Source organism: Struthio camelus, chromosome 9 (assembly GCF_040807025.1).
Source record: "Struthio camelus isolate bStrCam1 chromosome 9, bStrCam1.hap1, whole genome shotgun sequence".
NCBI classification, from domain to species: Eukaryota; Metazoa; Chordata; class Aves; order Struthioniformes; family Struthionidae; genus Struthio; species Struthio camelus.
Window position 1 is genome coordinate 6087351 of NC_090950.1, and position 17983 is coordinate 6105333.

The following is a 17983-nucleotide window of genomic DNA, read 5'->3' on the forward strand; positions in this document are numbered from 1 at the left end:
ACATAACTGAGGGCACAGATAACTGCACTTCTCTACGGCAAATGTTGTAGCTCCCCTCTAGGTAACTCCTCTAATACTTTCTTTCTCAGATCTACTCCCTGGCCTTCTCCGACACAGACATGAATGGGAAGAAAATTAATGGTGTAAGTATCTGCCTCCGTCTCTGTGCAGGACAGAGTAAGGTACATGCTATCCTTTGGGAATCAGGCTGCAGATAGCTCAGGACCTTGCAGGGATCAGTCTTTCCTCAGTGTCGCAGACTTCACGTGCTAGCTCCATGAGAAGTAAAACAGACACCGTTTCCTTTTCAGGCGGTGCTGTGTGTGAGCCGTTAGGGATCACACAGCTGTTTGTATTAGTGCTTTGGGATTCACCTTTTGAGCACCTGGAGCTGTACTGTGCTTTCTTTTAGGACTGAGGAATCCATACAGAAACCAGCCTGCACATCACAGTGCCACAGTCATCACACGTTTGGATCCCATCCCCTTGTTTATATCTCCAGGTTGAGGAGTGCTGTGCAGCAGGGCACAGGAGTCACACATCTGATGGAAATAACAGTAGTTTGCTAAATGCTGAAGCCAGTGGAGGGATGGGTTAAGTGTTCAATATCCAGCTAATCAGTCTTTCAGCTATCTGAACAGGGCTTGTACCCCTCTGTTACCCTGTGTTAATATGCCGTAGATCAGCAGAAGCTCTCCAAAGACAGTTTCATTCCAGCAGCACTCAGCTTGTGCAGCAGCGCCGTTCGTTCTGCATCAACGTATGGCTCCGCTGCATAGAGAGCGCCGTGAGGTCAAGCAGCGCTTTGACGTTCAGAGCTGCCCTGCTTCCTGCTGCAGCTATACTGTAAGTATCAGATGTCAGAGGTGAGGTTAGCAGCACGCTGCGGCAGGGCAAAACAGTCAAAGTGGGTACACAATCCCCTTGCCACATGCAAGCACTCTTCCCAGTGGAGAATAGGATTTGCAGCCACACCGTAGCTTACAAGAGCTTACAGCTACCGTCCATGTGGAGCTACGTCATGGCTTTCAGCATCTGACTCCTATTTAGGCACCTAAACCAATGAAGTTTGGTTCCCAAAGCCCTTTGTGGACCTGAGTGAAGCCGTAGTGTAATTTTGGTCTGCAAACAGTGCTTGCTCAGCGTGGATAGGAAGCTTTGCACAGAGCAGCTCTGCCCGTTCAGCGAGGTCCTACAGTGGTCCCATACTTTTGCATTCTGAACTCTGCAGTTATGCTTGTGCCCACAATTTGAACCCAGCAGCAGAAATTAAACTGGACACTGCAGAGTAGATGTGCAAGCGCGAGGAAGGCAGACAGGGATGAACACTACGTTGTACTGGTTTATGCAACCTCGCATCCCAAGTTCTAGTTTCTCCCTGTCTCGTTTGAGGCTGCGCTCTTCCGCCTTGCTGCAGGGGAGCAGCAGTATGACCCGTGCACCATGGCCGCAGCACTTCCCAGGCGCTGGGAGGTGAGCTTTGCATAAGGCTAGAAGTGTCTTCACATCGCCTGGGGACTCCCCCCTCGGTACTCAGAGTCCCCGCCTGGCAGCTGCTTTTGGTTACAGCTCAAATGTGGATGTGCAGAAGCACTTTCCTCAAACGCAGAGTGGCTGGAGGCACCGGAGAGGCACCTGCGTGTGCCGTGTGGCCAGTGCCCCCGTAGCAAAGTCCCTGCTGGCTGCAAACACGCCTTGGTGGCGTTGCCTTGGACTTGCAGCACTGAGCATGCCACGAAGAGCACAGGCAAGTGGCAGATGTACAGACTAAGAAAAGGGAAATGAAAGCCCCAGTTCTTCCCTCTCTGACGTAGCTGCCAGAATCGCTCTGCTCCATCCCTCCTTTGGGGATTTGGAGTAGGAAAGACCTTTGAATCCATCTAACAGTAACTATCAGGGAGCTTTGGTCACAAACTCCCAGACAAATCAGCCTGTAAGCCTGTCCCCATGCCTGGAAACACGGAGGGGTAATTTTAGTCAGTTCTTTCAAGTCCCCTCCTCACACCTAGCTATATGTGAGGACTACACAAGGCAGGAATGGGGCAGTCAGCGCTGAGGATCCTAATGCACGAGGTATTTCTGATCAGTCTAGGATTTATTTATTCCCCATGGGAACCTGCAGTGGGCAGGAAAGACGGACAGAAAAAAGATGGAAACTCAAAGGGTCTGGTAACAGATCAGAAATGGGACAGGAGGCCACCAAAGCCTGTGGGACTGAATCAGCTGGGGAGCGGACCGGCTCCCCAGCTGGGACTTTTGATGCAGAGTGTTAGGATGTGAAGGGGGAGGGAAAGGCAGGGAACAAGGGCTTGCTACTCGCTTCACTTGTAGCATGAAGAGAGAGAGCGGGGGCTGCAGGAACATGTCACGCTCACTCTCTGAGCTGTTTGAGTTAAGGAAGTTGTCCGCGGCTGAGTTTCCTTTCCCTCTCTGCGCTATTGAAACAGGAAGCTGGTGAGCTAAAGCTGCTTGATCGTTACACACAGGCACACAGGCAGCTCTGGCAGCTCCTGTACTGACATTCAGGTTTCCTCCAACTCCAGCTATGGATCAGTGCTGGTACCACGGCAACATTACTCGCTCCAGAGCCGAGGACCTGCTCTCCAAAGTAGGCAAGGATGGCAGCTTCCTTGTGCGGGCCAGTGAGTCAATTGCTTCGGCGTATGCACTCTGCGTGCTGTAAGTACAACTTTCACCCTCGCGCTTCACGCGGACACTTTTGTCCCGGCTTGTGCAGGGGGCTACCCCCTGTGCGCTCTCCGGTACAGAAGCAAAGCGCCGCTGTACCCGTCAGGAAGGTGCAGCCCGCATCAGCTGGTTTCACTTGACTGGGCCACAGGGTAGGGTAGGGTTGGGAGCAGGTTGAACAAACCCATGTATTTACTGCTGGAGTAGAATAAACCACCCTAGTCTCGCCCCTGATTCTGAAGGAGAGAATAATCCAAGATACTGTTGTTGCATTCAGAGAAAATAACCTCTTGACCTCTTTGAGCCTGTTGGCAACCTGGCTATTTACATTTCACAGCCAAAGTAGTGAGCGTGGTGCCCTCCCAGGCACTTTCTTACCTTGGTTCAGTGTGTGTTTGTCCCACCAGCCTGTACGGTGCTGGGTGCCACTCGACGAAGGGTTTGCAACAGTCCCTGGGGCTGTGCGTGGTAAGCCTGGTGCGAGGGTGATTCCACCTGCCCCACTGACGTGCCTCACGGGGGAAACATTGTCCTGTAGGAGACAGGGAGAGGAGAGACGAGGTGGCAGCCCTGAGCCCTGATTCAAGGCTGGGGCTGGGAACTGGGGAGTGGGGCCTCCTGTCCTGGGTTTGGGAGGAGCAGGTGTTATTCCTGGAGGCAGGAGCGGCTGGGGCCAGAGAAGACCGAAGCCAGTAGGTGAGGTGAAGCTTGAGGCTTTTGACTTTGGATGACAAGAGAGATAACACAGTCACCGTCCCCTCAGAAGAGATCAGGAGAGCCTCAGTGGGACCGTGCCCTGCCATTATGCAGCAGATTAATAAAAGGTATTTCATACCCCCGCCTCCACTGAAATTACAGGCAGGTTTCTCAGTGTAGCTTCTTTCTGAAAGCATATGTCTTGCAGTGGCAAAGGCGCTGCTGCTGTTTCTAACCCTGGTCTAACTGTTCAGCGCTGAGGTCAGACTTTTGGTGACAGCACGGCCTGCTGCAGAGGGCATGTCTTCCGCAGAAGAGCGTGGGGCTGAGTCGCTGCCCCCTAAGTGAAGTGTAGGTGTTGGACTGCAAGAGCTCAGTGGCTGGGGAAGGGGGGATGTTGGTAAAGTGAGGAGAGCCTCCGGGCCTGCTTGTAATAGCAGGCGGAAGGGAAGAGTTTTGTCTTTCTGGAGGGAGCAGGGCAAGAAGGGCGGCTGCAGATGAATAGCCAGGGCAAGCGGGAGGAAGGAGGGGCAGTCATGTTACAGAGGCTTAGTGCCCAAGTTGCCAATCGGGGAACGTTTTTCTGGAGTAAAGACTGTGGCTTCCACCGAGCGGTTTTTGTATGACCCCTTCGATTAGTCTTTTAACCAGTAGGTACACAGAGGAAATATTTTTAGGGGGTGACAGTGGGGACTGCAGAAAGGGAAAGCGCTGTAAAAGCGTCTACTAACGTGTATTTGCATAAGTTTTTCCATTGTAAATGTTTATGCAGCCAACTTTGAAAGCCTTTTGTGACTTGAGAGACATGGGATCAGGAAGTAGAAACAATGTCATGACCAGGATTTTCTGAAGCGGGAGCCAAAGGTTATGTTCTTAAATCCATTCTGAGGTGGCTGACATGAATGGTTTGATTAAAGACATGGGGAGCACCCAGCCTTGTCAGCCAAGAGGGGCAGGATCTGTGGTGGGACGGCCTGGCATTCATTACCGGCTGAGAAAAGTCACACAGACTTGCCTCAAAGTACCTACCAAGCTTTCCGCTTATGCTGGTTTTAGAGCGAGTCTGTGAAGAGAAAGGGTTAAAGGCGGTGAATAAGTCTTTCCCTCTGAATGTCACCTTGACAAAATGTACAGCTTTGCTGAAATCGTCCTCAGAGATATATCGGTTTCAGCTGTGTTATTGACTGGAAGGTGTTTGAAGTTGGAGCTCTTCAGTCACTTTTTTTTAAAAAACGGGCTGGCTGGAGACAAAGAACGTGAGAAAGAGAGAGAGGAATTGAAAGCCTGACTGCAAAAGGCTGTTTCACAAAACAGGATTGTACTGAAATTGAGAAAATATGGGTGTAGAGAAGCAAAACAAGACACCATGAAATTTGCTCTGAAAAAGAAGTGTCATTTTCTGCAAAGCTCTAATATTTACCGAGCAGATCAGTCTTAAATCCAGCAGAAGGGCTTATTATTAATATTTTTACCTTATAGAATGAAATAGTGATTTTCCTGCAGAGCTGTTTTAGGAAAACAGGATTTGTATAAACATAGACAAGCAAGGAAGGTGTATTTGCAGGGCATTTTACAGGTGCCTCCCCTCTTTTTCTAAAACGTAGAGCAGCAGCATTCGGCTTAGCAGAGAGCTGAAACAGTCAGCAAGTACCCAGGGAGCGCTCCTCCCCCCGGCCGCGCTGTCTGCTGCCCTACTGGTCATCCTGCCCCATAAAAGGCAAGAAGCAGTGTCATTTTCCTCCTCCTTTTTCTGTGCCTGGATCGTTTGATTTGCCAGTTTATTGGCTAGAAATGGGCCCTCAAACCCGCCTGGGGAGGAATGCCTGGATCCTGAAATCAAAAAGAGTCTGCTTGGCTTTAGCAAAATGCTGCACCTGAAGCGGTGTCGCTCCAGCAAGGGATCTTCTGTTGGTGGCTCCTGCATGAACGCCTGCGGGGTTAAAACCGGTTCAAGACAAGACCCTCAAAGCCAGGCCACACACAGCTTTCAGGTCCCTCTTGGAGGACACCTGCTGTGAGCTGCCATTTCCAGCCCCCAGGTGGGGGACAGCCTCTCTTACTGTGCCCTTACGAAGTGCCTAGCGTGGCAGTCCTATCTACGGTTAGGATTTCCAGGCCCTCCCAACTGCATGCTGCATCATCAGCAGGGCATGACAGTAGGTACCCTGGAAGAGGTCAAGAGAAAATCCAAACCTCGTTCCCTTTCCTCCTCCAGTTTGGATTAGAGGACAGAGAGATGAGAAAGTACTTGGGGACATGTTTCAGCTGAGGCAGGTGTTGTATTTACCCCCCCCCCCGCCATAGCCCGGCTGAATAATGATTGTGCATTTGTGAACTCATACCCAGTTTTTAGGGAGGGCCTGGGATGTGACTGTAATTAGGACAGGCAAGATGCTGAGGAGAGAAAGCCTAAGGGTAGAAATGGAGTAGGAGCCTTCGCCGTCCGCATACACCGGCGTTAGGAGACTGCTAAAGAGGATTCCTGCGCTGGCTCCTAGAAAGTGCTCATCCCTGTTCCTGTCTCACCCAGCAGCCCTTCCTCGCTTGCTCTGCCATTGATCTTACCTGTCCTCCACTTAAACCTGTTTACAAGTGTTATACAGCTGCCTCGTGAGGCCTGAGCGAAGGGGGACTTTCTGCGAAGGGTGCCTGGAGGGTCCTCCTGTGACGCAAGAGCCATTGAGCTGGTTTGTTTATCAGTTTCATAATCTCCGCACACACACAAATTTTCTCTCATCAGCTGCATGAGCAGATCTGCTCAGCCCTGTTTGCATACCAGCAGGAGGAAATGGCGTAAGAGGACTGCAGTGACAGACAGATAAAAACAAAACCCATACCCTTCCTCAGGGCAATATCATCTGGCGGTGATTGCCTTCAACTCGGTGAAATTAGCAGCACTGTGGTACCATACAAGGGGTTCGAGATCAAGTCTATGACTCTCCTCTCTGGCTGTCTTGCAGTAGCAGCTCTGCAGATATGTGGACAGGTGCACATGAAATGGTCTTACATCAGTTAGTGAAGTGGTCCTGAGGTCTGAGAGTAGTTGTAATTCTTCTGACCCCTTTGCATTAATGTCATCAAAAAGATAGAGGTTCATATGGATATATAGCAAAATCCCTAGACACCTTGGGAAAACTCAGCTATGATTTATGAGCAATCTCCTTTTGTTTCCAATTGTTCTTTGTGACTCCAAGCGTAAGGCTTCCTAAAATCCTGGAGATCTCTCTTTCTCTCTCTTGCGTGGTATATACAATTCAGAAAGGCGTATGAGGAACAGACTCACAACATAGTCTCAAAAGAGACCGGGATGTTTTATTTCTCCCCGGCTGTAGGGCTGACCTCGGCCCACATTTCATGGCAATCCCATAGGTAACGCAGTGCTGCTGTTGCAGTCGAGGAAGCTCTGAGAGGGGATTCTAGTTTTTCCTTTGAGAGGAAGGGGTTGAAACCAGCATCACTTGTTGGCTTAAAGCCATATTGCCAAGAGTGTTTTAACAGAGTGCTTTGCGGGTGACCTGAGAGGTTTGATCAATCTGTTGTTCACTGGGGAAAAAAATAAAAATATATTTTTTCAGCCAACGCTTCTTGGGCAAGCTCCACAAAGCTCAGCAGCTGCTGAGGAAGGTCATGCTTAGCACATTACTGCACGGCTCAGGCTTCCCTTCCTTGCCCTTGGGCTGCTGCATGTTAATGTGGCCCTTCACTGGGCAAAAGCCACCCTCCCTCTCCCTTAAATAAGAATCTAATTACATTTATCTGGGACAAAATGTTATTTATCGCTGATCTACAGACACACATATACCATGTGCATCTGTGGCAGGATAGTGAGGTCAGTTTTAATTTATGCCAGCTGTTTAGATCTTGTACATGACAGTGTGCCTAACAATCAAGTGTCTTATTGTGATTTAGCTGAAATCTATTATTTATTTTTTCCAATAAAGTCAGTGCACCTACTAGCCCTTCGATTTACTCATTCATTGCTGATTTTGGCCCAGTGTCTTTTGAAATTCTGCTTTTTCATTCCTTCCTGAGACGCCCACTCTACTGACAGCTAGAGCCATTTGGTGTTTTTTTTTCTTTCTGGCCAGAAGAAATGTTGAATAACTCACTCCGAGGCTGATTCTGATATCACTTTTTGCAGTGACATCTGCAAACATGTCTCAGGGACCGTGAGCATTTCAGGTTTGTGTTAGTTTACAGACACCAGCGAAATGGAAAGAAATGTTTAAACCCTTGTGCGTGAAGCCATCCGTCTTGGGGTCTTCCACTACCTTCTCTCACTGGCAGGGGTGTCATGATGTAATTCCCTTCTGGAGACGGTCTTAACCACCTTTTTCTGATCTGTTCCAGCTTCCGAAACTGCGTTTACACCTACCGGATTCTGCCCGATAAAGAAAATAAGCTGATTGTCCAGGTAAGCCATGCCGCAACCCATTCGGTCACACAGAAATGCACTTGAGATTGCTCATTGCATTTTTTCACAGTAGTTTTAACACTAGGAGACAAGGATACACGGAGTTCACTCAAAGCACCCAGCCAGCACAGTGCTAATCTCCGGTCCAGTGCCGGAGCCTCCTGCCCCAGCACACCGTTTAATTTGTCTGCCTTCAGTTCAGCAACACTGCCACGTTTTATGTAACCGAGAGCCTCAGCCCAGGGAATACCTTTTCCTCTGAAGTCAGCTTTTTATCAATGCTTTGTGGATATTTTCAACGCAAAATCACAATTTACCTGCATGCCGAGAATGCAAAGTAAATTGTGGTCTCGGGATCCTGGAGACACCAGGACTGAGAGAAAGAGTTTCAGACCTTTTTTTTACTGCTGTTCTGCTATGGGATCCAGAACAAGACACTTCCTCTTTCTATACCCTTTCTCAGCCCTTGTCTCTTCAGTCTAGATCATGAAATTCTGGGGGGCAGACATTACAACTCTCTTACAACTCGTAGGAGTGGGCATGGATTTACTAGGGAGCAGTGGGAGCTGTAGCCCTCCCACCCTGTTAGCACGGCCAGTGCAGCAATTCGGAGTGGACTTGCGTTCATCCCTTCCTAGTCCCTTGACAAGCAGCTTCCCACACTAGAAACACCAGTTTCTACTAACTCCATATGAATCTCACACACGCAGCTCACGTATACCATGTCATTTATGTGCTCTTGATATGCTCCAGGGGCATCAATTTTTCTTTGAGATCTGCACCACGGAGGCTATGTATCTGAAATTAGAGGGATCAGGTTAGCGAGGATAGTTGAGTGCTGGCACTTTTCTTTCAGCCGTGGGCTGTTGATAAGAATTGTGGATTGTGTGTCCCGGCCTGGCTCCCTAAAGCGCCAGCCTTCTTTGGCTCTGGCTGTTCCTAGGAGCCCCGCTCTGATGCAGTTTTGCACAAAATACAGCTCTGTTGCCACCAAGGCCAATTCCAGGCTCAGCGCTGCACTCCAGGGGCCTGTGTGCCCGGGACCCAGCCTCCAGCATCAGCGTGGCATCCCAGTTGGCCTGGCCAGCTTCAGCTGGTTTCCCTGAGCCGTTCAAATATCTCTGCCTCTCTCGCCACGCCACTTCCGTTTCCGAGGAGGAACTGGCAGTGGGACACTGCCAGACTTGACCTGGGTCTGTATGCATTAGCGTAGCACAACATCAACGCTAATCCATCGTCCCAGAGCACCAGGCAACATGGTGCAGAGGAACCAGAGCTGGCTTTACAGACTGCTAGCTTGGGGCCAGCACTGAGCTGGAACGAATAGCCCCTGCCATTCTGATCTGGCTCAACACGTTGCTGGTCAAACGTTTCCACACCGTATGCAGTAGTGGTTGATTTTTTTCCCATTATCTGGTGTATCCCTTGTTGTCCTAAAAAATGTGTCATATTGTGCTGGTGAGATGATGTGTTGTGATGGTATGGCAGGTGTCTGGAAGGTGATGTAGTGCTTTTCGCTATTTACAGTACTTTTAAGCAACTGCTGAGATTAGAGTCTGATTGGGCCAAAAAGCTCACAAGTGAAAGACCCAAGTCAGGGAGAGCATTGGAGAGACCTGAGGCCCCGGGAGTAGGTGCAACTACCCAAGTCTGTTGTGAAGCTGTGCAGAGCCAGGATGGGAGCCAGACCCTGCTAATCACGTCCTTGCTGTTTGCGCTGGAACTGTGATGAGGAAATGAACTTGTGGAGCCCTAACTCCAAATGGGTTTGGGGTATGAGTTTGGCAGCTTCTCTATCTGTCAGGAAAGAAGCACAGAAATGATCATACAGAAGGGAAGGCCAGAGCGCGCCTGCAGAGTTGGCTGCAGACTTTGCACACCCAGCAGAGAAAGTTTGAGCCTGTGCTTACCCACCAGCCAGAACCCATCCCCAGCTGTATGTCATCGGCCCAGATAGCTCAGTGCTGGCCCAAACATAATAGCCCTTCCTAGGCCTCCAGATGTCCTGACATCTTTCCCTGCAGTGACAAGGAACATAATACGCATGCACATATACATGTAGGCACAATCCAGCCTTCGAATAATGCACGCAACTTCACTACACCTGCACAGCCTGATAGCGTCAGTCTCCCGGAGAGGTCTTTCCATCAGCTATAGTCTGTACTATTTATTAAGAATAGCCTCAAGGCCAAATCCTACTGTCTGCCCTGCAAATCCTCTGGAGCGCTCCCAGAAGCCAGGGTTGGGTCAGAGCAGCTGGGACCCACAGTGGAGAAGTGTGGCCCGTGCTCCAGGCTCTGCCGCACATACCACATGCCCTGGATGGGTCTCAGCAGTCTGGGCAAGCCCTGGGCCCCCCCTTGTCCCCCAGCCACCCTGCCTGAGCGTCAGGGGCTTGATGCTGGCCTACGGTCTTTGCTAGAAGGGCGCAGACGGATTGAAAGCTGAGTTCAGGGCAACGTGTTTGAGCACCGGCAACTCTCCGGAGTGCCCTGGGCTGCAGGCTGCTCCCAGGACCAGCCAGTGAAGGTATGGTGCCGATTTGGCGTGTAGTTTTGTGTTACGGCCCAGGAAGATGTGAGTTTCATTTCCCTTCGTTCAAGCGGTTGGTACTGGCTCTGGTAACTGTTTCTGCCGTGACAAAGGGCTTTTTATGCGCTCCTATTCCGTTTGTCCACAAATCAAAGAGCCACAGCTGTGACAAACCAAGCTTTCCCTCTGCTGTTGCACTGCTCTCATGTTGGGTCAGTGCTTAGGAATAAGCAGAAAGTGTTGATCTTATTGTCCTGCTGGTGAAAACTAAGTAACTTTGAGCGAAGTCAGGGGAATCAAAGTGCTGTCATTCAGCTCAGGCGCCTCCTCACCCCGCGCTGCTTGGTAGAGAGTTGTGCCACGGAAGCCAGGCTGGGCTATTAGGACTGCAGGGGATCTTTCTGAATGTAATCTTTTGAAATCCACTGGATTTCTTGAGGAAATGAGATCCACTAGAGGTATACCCAAACTAATTGATGAGATTGTCTAGGGAGCCGTGGTCTGGCTGTGAGGGTAACTTCTCTAGCAGCTACCTCGCGGGAGGCAGAGGGACTGCAGTAGCACACCTTTGTCCCTTGGGGTTGCCAGGCGTTACAGGTTGAGTGTCAGGAGCAGGCTAAATACAGCATACTATGAATTCATGTTTTGAAGACACGGCACCTCCCGTTTTGCTCTGCGCTGTTCCAGTCCTGTGGGAGAGGCAGAAGGGGGCTGGCTCCTTCTGGCAAGGGAGAGACACAGTGAGAGTTGTAATTGAGGCTTCGAGCAAAACAGGGACGTGCTGTTGGCTGCTGTTCTTGGTACGTTGCTCCAGCTGGGCCAGACATTTTTGGATGCTTGTCTGTTGAGCTTTGGATGAAACAAGAGCTACTTCATGTGTATCAGCAAATCAGCGTTTGAAAAGACTAGTTCTCCTGTGCAAAGTTGTAAAAGCTGCTGAATAGGAAGGGGTTTGACTGTTAAACAAAAATCCATTAGAAAGGAAAGAGTCTACTCATGCAGTGGAGTTGGTACAGCTGTTAAATTCATAGAGCAACCAGTAGATGGTTCTCATTTCTGGATTCAAAAAAAAAAAAAAAAGTCATAGGAAAGGTGCAGTACTAAATCCTGAGATTAGCCTGTATTGGTTTCAAATTTGGGCCCCGATCACACGATCTGACACTTTTTTTTTTCCGCCTGCACAGTGTTCCTTCCTGAACCTAACAAAGTTGTCTTCCTGCCCAGGGCTGTTGTCTGTCAGACTTTTTTTTTGTGATGACAGCACATTCAGAAAATGTGTAATATCACAGCTACATAGTACTCGTGACACTGAATGGCAGTTCTCCCTCTACCACTCTCTACAGATTTTCACCTTTAAATCTGCAAGTTGCTTCACATTTTCTGAGTACTGGGGGCAGATTTCCTTTTCCTCTCCTCATTAGAGCCTGGCCTGGCACAGGTGGAATATTTACTCACTTCATGCCATTTTTTGCAGGGTTAAATTAACTGACTGTTCCAGTACAGGTGGCCAGGTGGTAGTAGGAGAGGTGAATATTTTTGCATTCAGAGATGCATAGTTTTGCATTCGGACTGAAGAAAAAAATATTTGCATATGTCCCTCCAGCATTTTGTGGCATGCTACATGAACTGCCACAGGGTTTCTGCATCCACAGTAGCTGTGCAGAGGTTAGCCTAGCCAGGCCTGCAACCACTCTTGCCTGCCATATCTGGAATCAAACTGGGCAAATATGAGGTGTCCCAAAAACATACCAGTCCATAGTTCTTACAGTCATAGACGTCTTTTCTTAATGCAAGTATCTCTTCTTTTCCCTTTTTCTTCTAGCACTACTGAATTTTGTCCTTCCATTACCTGAGACTTCAAAACGTTGGCAAACAGACCCATGGCTTGGATGAATCAAGCTTGCATCCTGCTGATGAAAACGTATTTAAGGAAGGGGGGAGGAGCAAGCAAAAACACTTGAAACACAGGATCTGTTACAGCAAATAGAGAACTTTGTCCTTAGATTGAGAACAATTAGTCATCAAGATAACTCTGTTAGCCTGCAGTCTCTCGCTGTAATAAAACGCTGCAGGCTGAGACAGGAAGAGAGCAAGAGACGTACAGTAACAACACAATCCAGGAGCAGGGCCACTAGGCTGGAAACCAGCTACTCCCGTGTAAGGCTGGAAATCAGCTGCTCTTGTGTTAGCTTAGCTGCTACCTGCCTGTCTTTGGCAAGTCACAGCTGGGGTGCTTCAACTCTCTTCTCTAAAAACAAATATGATTTTCCCGTGCTGCAGTGGGGAGCCGTAATTAATGCAGACTTGTTGAAAGTTTGGGAACTTGATGAGCATAATCACGATTGTGCAAAGAGGGTCGGGGCAGCCAAGGAGTCCTTGGGAATGACGAGGTCAAATGCAACTGTCTTTCTAAGCCAGGCATCTAGGGTCAGATCTTGACATCCAGGCTCACAGAAGGTGAAACTTCCGTACCTGCCCCTTAAAGTGTCTCAGTTATACATCTATCACAGGCATGGATGTGCTCCTTACCACTGCACTGGCGGAGTCAGTTGTGGTCGTAGCATCTCCTCAAGGAGGGAAAGCACTATTGGTCCCATTTTACAAATGGGGACTGAGCCCCAGGGTATTAAAGGAGGATATGGTTACCAAAAATTATTTGAAATAGCTGTCCCAAGATAATGTCCCAATAACTTTGCTAAGATCAGACGTGTGTGTTAGTTAGCGCCCTGGACATGGGTGTGCCAAGTCCTAGGCAAATCTTAGCTTAGCTTTCGGCCCATCCTTCCTCTGGGGACCGTCTGCCTGACGGTCATCATAGATATCACCATATACTCTGAGCAATGGCACTTGCACTGGTATTCATCTCCTCTAATTTTAGCGATGTAGTGAAAGCTGTCACATCTGGTCAAAGCTGAGTTGTACCTCTGGAGTGAGGTACAGCAGTGAAGAAATAGGTGTTTGACCTGGGTGGGCTGAATCGCTCTTGGCAGGTCCTGTCACTCTCCGTCGACCAAAGAGCCTGGAGAACCCCTTAGACTCGATGCCATATCCTTGACAGGCTGAAGTTAGAAAAGGAGATTCCCGTCACGGCTCACGCTTATTCAGTGTGAGAGGGCACTGAGGTCAAAAGCTGCTGTTGAAAACCTGTGGTGCTGTCTTTGCCTAATGCTTTACCCTGTGTTGCCTTTATAGACTATAATTTCAAAAGGTCACTGTGAAGAATATAACCTGCCTCCTGAGTGAGGAGAGAGCTAGGTCCACTGGGGACTGGGATAAATTTGCAAAGATCCCTATAAACAGCCCCTACTGAGGATGCTTGAAAGAGGTGTTGAGAAGGGAGAAGATGCCAGAGCTGGCTGGTCAGGGAAAATGGACAGGTACAGGATAGTGCAGGGATTGCTCTTGACCTGTGGGGTTTGATCTCGCTAGGTTTCCGGTTCATCTCAAATAGGGGTTCACAACTCGTGTTGTCTGCTGGCTGTTCAGCAGTCTAGCTGCCGCACAGTCAGTCATTTCTCAGTGGCAGCTAGATTGCATCTTGATTTATGCTCATAGTCTATCAGCTAACACTTCACAGGTCAGGCTTGGAGGATCAAGCCCTTACTTGATTGAACAGTGTGGGGAGATAGTCTGATGGATGTATGACAGCATTGCCAAAAATGGGTCGGTCACCAAAGATGCCCTTGGTAAGAGCCCCTGGAGAGAGCCACCCTAGCGGTTATGGGGACAGCTCTGAACTTGTTGCTAGAGGTGGAGCCTCCTTAAGAAACTGGGGTACCTGCAGGGCAGGCTTTGGGAGCGCAGCGCATCGGACAGCTCGTGCGCTCTATCCTCCCTGGGCGTCCCTGCTTGTGTGGCACAGCCTGGCATTTGTTTCTCTCCAAATTTTAGGAAGTCCTGCCCAGCCCCCCCAGTGCTTCCCACGGACATGCCCTGATGCTTTAGCTCGGTCATGCAGCATTTCCATGCTGGGATCCAGAACTTGAACGAGACGCAGGTATCCTCCACCTCAGAGCACAGTGAAGACCATGAAGACCATGCTTTGCATGGTACATGCTGCAGTCTCCTCCTTTTTTTTTTTTTTTGAATTTCTTTTTTTAACTTGTTTTGCTTGGGGCCAAAATGTCTGCCCAGCTCCAGGGCTTGGCAGTTTCCATGGGACAGCCTGTTGTGAGAAGGAGTCACAGAAAGCTGCCTTCTTCTCACGCTGCACAAGAAACTGTATTATGGTATGGAAAACATTAGTATTCTTAAAGTTACTGCTTCTCTTTTTCTTTCCACTTCACCTTCCCGTGCTGTCCCAGCTGCCTGACTCCCTGGTAGAAAGAAGCAGTTTGCATGCGTCTTCCTGCGTTTTGCTCCATGGGTAAATGTGGGAGACGTGGTCTAGGGCCAGACCGTCATTCCTACGAGTATGAGCGCTGCTTGCGTTTGTGCGTTTTTTAGAATTATTTATGTTTACCATTTGTTGCAAAGGGAGGGTCTGGTCCTACTTACTTGTAGGTTTTTGCTGGCTTCAGTGAAAATTATGGATGCCCTGGAAGTACTGTTTTGTGTCAAGTGATCATCTAGCTGTGTTTTTCTGGTGATTTTTTTTTCTGGTCTGATAGGAGGCTGTGTGCAACAGGAAACAAATGGTGCTATGTGAGCAGTCAGAAAGCAGGCCAGCGGCTGTGACTCACTGTATCAACCGAGCCTGTAAAGCTGTAGGTTACCAGCGTACTTGCAGCACTGGCTCCCAGAAGGTATGAGAGCTGTCAAATAGCATGTAAGGGGTTTCCGACTGGAAGCCTCCCTCTCCAGCCCACCTCTAGAAACATATTCTGGGGAAAACAGCCGGGTTTGTACGCCATCTGCATGGGAATTGGCTAAGTATGTCGGAAAGACCAGACCCCTCTGTGCGGGGATGGGCAGGAGGTACCACGAGGGAGCTGCCTGCTTTGATCGGCCCGCCGGTGGGATTGTCCCTGCCTCTGGGGGAAACGTGCTCTGGTTTCTGGTTTTGCGTCCTGCAGGGTGGAGCTCAGCATTAAGAGCTTCATCCGGCACGGCACCCTGCGCCGGGTGTGCAGGCGTCACCCGTAAGGCATGAGTGCAGGTGGCGTCCCGGGCTCCTGGTGTCACTGCCGCTGTGCCCAGCATCGGGGGCTGCATGGCGTGGGCAGTGGTAAGTCCCTTGGGAGCCCCTCGCAGAGAGAGGCCAAGTTCTTAGCGTTTTGTCCTTTGATGCTCCATTGCAATCCTGATTTGCTGTGCTGCTATAACACCTGGGGCCAAGACAGGGGTTTCTGTAGTACAGATTTTGTGGTTTGCCTTGGAGTTTGATGCTCTATGTATATCTGATCAAAAAGCGGCTACATAGAAATAGCGCTTGAGCTCTGGTTTCAGCAGCACCTAATGAGAAGCCAAGCCCTTTGGTTGATGCTAACCCCTTTGCAGCACGGCAGTCGCTTACAGCTGCTGTGAGGCAGCTGCGCAAGGACGGGGCCCCGCCTTGTGCATACTCGATGTCAAAACCTCGCGGTCTCCTGTGGAGACAGGGCAGGCACACACCTCCCCAAAATATCACTTGCAGGTTGCATAAAGACTCTAAGGCACCTCTGGTCCGCTTGCAGCCAAGAGGCGGTGAGCGCTGTTGGCCTCCCTCGGTGTTGAAGGCCAAGAGGAGACCACGTGTCCCACCATGGAGGAGACACAGCTTTACTGGTGGGGTTGGGACGTACCGGCCAGCCGGCAGCCACCCAGTGCCCCCCAATGTCCCTGGGGGGTTATCGGGGGACGATTAGCACCCGTATTGCTGCAGGGGAGGGGAAGGGAAAGGAAGTTTTGCATGAAGGACGGGGGCACAGGCAGCTTCAGCAGGGAGCAGAGAGGAGGGTCACCAAGGGGGGATGGAGAGAGCCACGAGGAGCGGTCCCGTGCTAAGGCAGAACTGAGGGATGCCCACAAAATTTTGGAGTTGGGGAACCCTCCGCTGAAGTGTCAAGAGCTCGTCGGTGCGCAGAGCCACAGAACACCCCTGGGAAGGTGGGATTTTATGGTCAGGACAACAGTGAATTTGAAGACAATTTTAATGCTAAGAGTGGCATTGATTTCAAAACAATGTCTTGAAACATGGTTAGGGAAACACATTTCTAGCACTCTCAAAAATATAATCAAATCATGTCAAGCTTCGCTTTATTACTGAAGATAGCAGCTATTCCCATTTGAAGTTTTTTCAATATATTTTAATGGCATTTTAAATCAATTTGTAAAGCTCTCGACACTCTTTACATGCAGGGCTGAAATTAATTTGCAGTCAGGGCTGAGCAGACGCTGTGTACTTTATGTTTCTGTAATCTATCCAAATCTGTTTACACAAGGAAAACGTTCTTTCCGCTGTTGCATCTGAGGTAGGACTAAACATAATACATTTCACAGGTTTTAAAAAGCTGAAAGAAGCAGCATTTAATGATAGAACAGTCGGCATTTCCTGAAACATGCACATTCCTGCCACCGAATCCCTCAGTACGCAAAATTCTTCATACAAACAATCCATATCCAGCTTTTGTCTAGTTTCAGAACGCTTCCAGTTTCCTGAAAATATCAAAAAAAGGTTCAGAGAAGATGGCGCAATTTGGGTTAAAGTGTGTTTTGTTTTTTTTTTTTTTTGGGCAAACATCAAAAAGTGAAGTCAGGTATTTGAAAGCTAACGCATACCGTGAAATGCAATCCTTTTCCGTTTTATCTCGATGTGGTTTTAGATTATGTTTATCTTCATTTAATACCAAAGATTGTCATCGATGGTTGTTACCGTTCGTCCTCCCATAAATGTGTTATGTCATAAACTGCACACACACACACACACACACACACACACACACACACACACACGAGCAGATTGTTCTAATTTTAAAACTGTACCTTAAAAAGAAAAAAAGTCTTGACAGATGTTGAAAGTAACATAAATAATCTGTTACTTGAAAGCCTTCATCACGCTTAAACAACTGAAAATTGCAAATGGGCAATCCTCACGGAAGCAACTCAGCTGCGATGGCTGCAAAATACCTTCAGATCCACAAGATACAGGGCTGTTAAACCATCACCCGCTGAACGATCGTTGTTTCAGAAGAATAAGTATTTCGCCTTAGTACCCTCTGGAAAGGCCCGGCGGGAGGTCCCGCTTTGGCCGGGGGCCGAGGCGCCGGCAGGGGGACGGGACGAGGCGGGGCGAGCCGATGCGCGTTGGGGAGCGCGGTCCCCCAGCGCCGCACAGGTCCCCAGCCCGAATCAGCTGGTTTCTTTTCAAGGAAGGGGGTAGTGACCCCCGTGGATGGACTGGGATTTCTTGCAGGGAGGGAGGGGTTGGTTTTTTGGCTTTTCTTTTTTACAGATTTTTCGTATCAGTTACACTCAGCCTGTGCCTGAGAGGCAACAAGCGTGATCCCCAGAGAGCTCAGCCCCTTGTGGGACACACGTCAGCATCTCCAGGACTAACAGGGTGAAAAGCGAGCTGTAATTCTAAATCTCGCCTGGCCGACGAGGGAAAATAACGGCAAGCTTACACGACTTGCATTGTCGACAGAAAACGTTCTCGTTTTTCACTGATTTGCTGGATCTTAGCTTGACCGTTATCAGCCTCATAGTTACAGTTTAAAGCACTTGGTTGTTTTT

At 49.3% G+C, this 17983-nt stretch overlaps 1 protein-coding gene across 4 annotated transcripts in view; it reads left to right on the forward strand.

Annotated features, from left to right (window-relative positions):
* Positions 1 to 2434: 2434 nt before the first annotated feature.
* INPP5D (inositol polyphosphate-5-phosphatase D) overlaps positions 2435 to 17983 on the forward strand; it is a 54802-nt gene continuing 39253 nt past the window's right edge. For 2 of the 4 annotated variants that reach the window (XM_068954867.1, XM_068954865.1), the window contains exons 1-2: positions 2435 to 2679; positions 7735 to 7798. In XM_068954867.1, coding sequence (XP_068810968.1) covers positions 2546 to 2679; positions 7735 to 7798 — 198 coding nt within the window. In that variant the 5' untranslated portion in view covers positions 2435 to 2545. Of the gene's footprint in view, positions 2680 to 7734; positions 7799 to 12152; positions 12252 to 17983 lie in introns of all 4 variants that reach the window. The other 2 variants (XM_068954869.1, XM_068954868.1) reach the window with 2 other exon arrangements.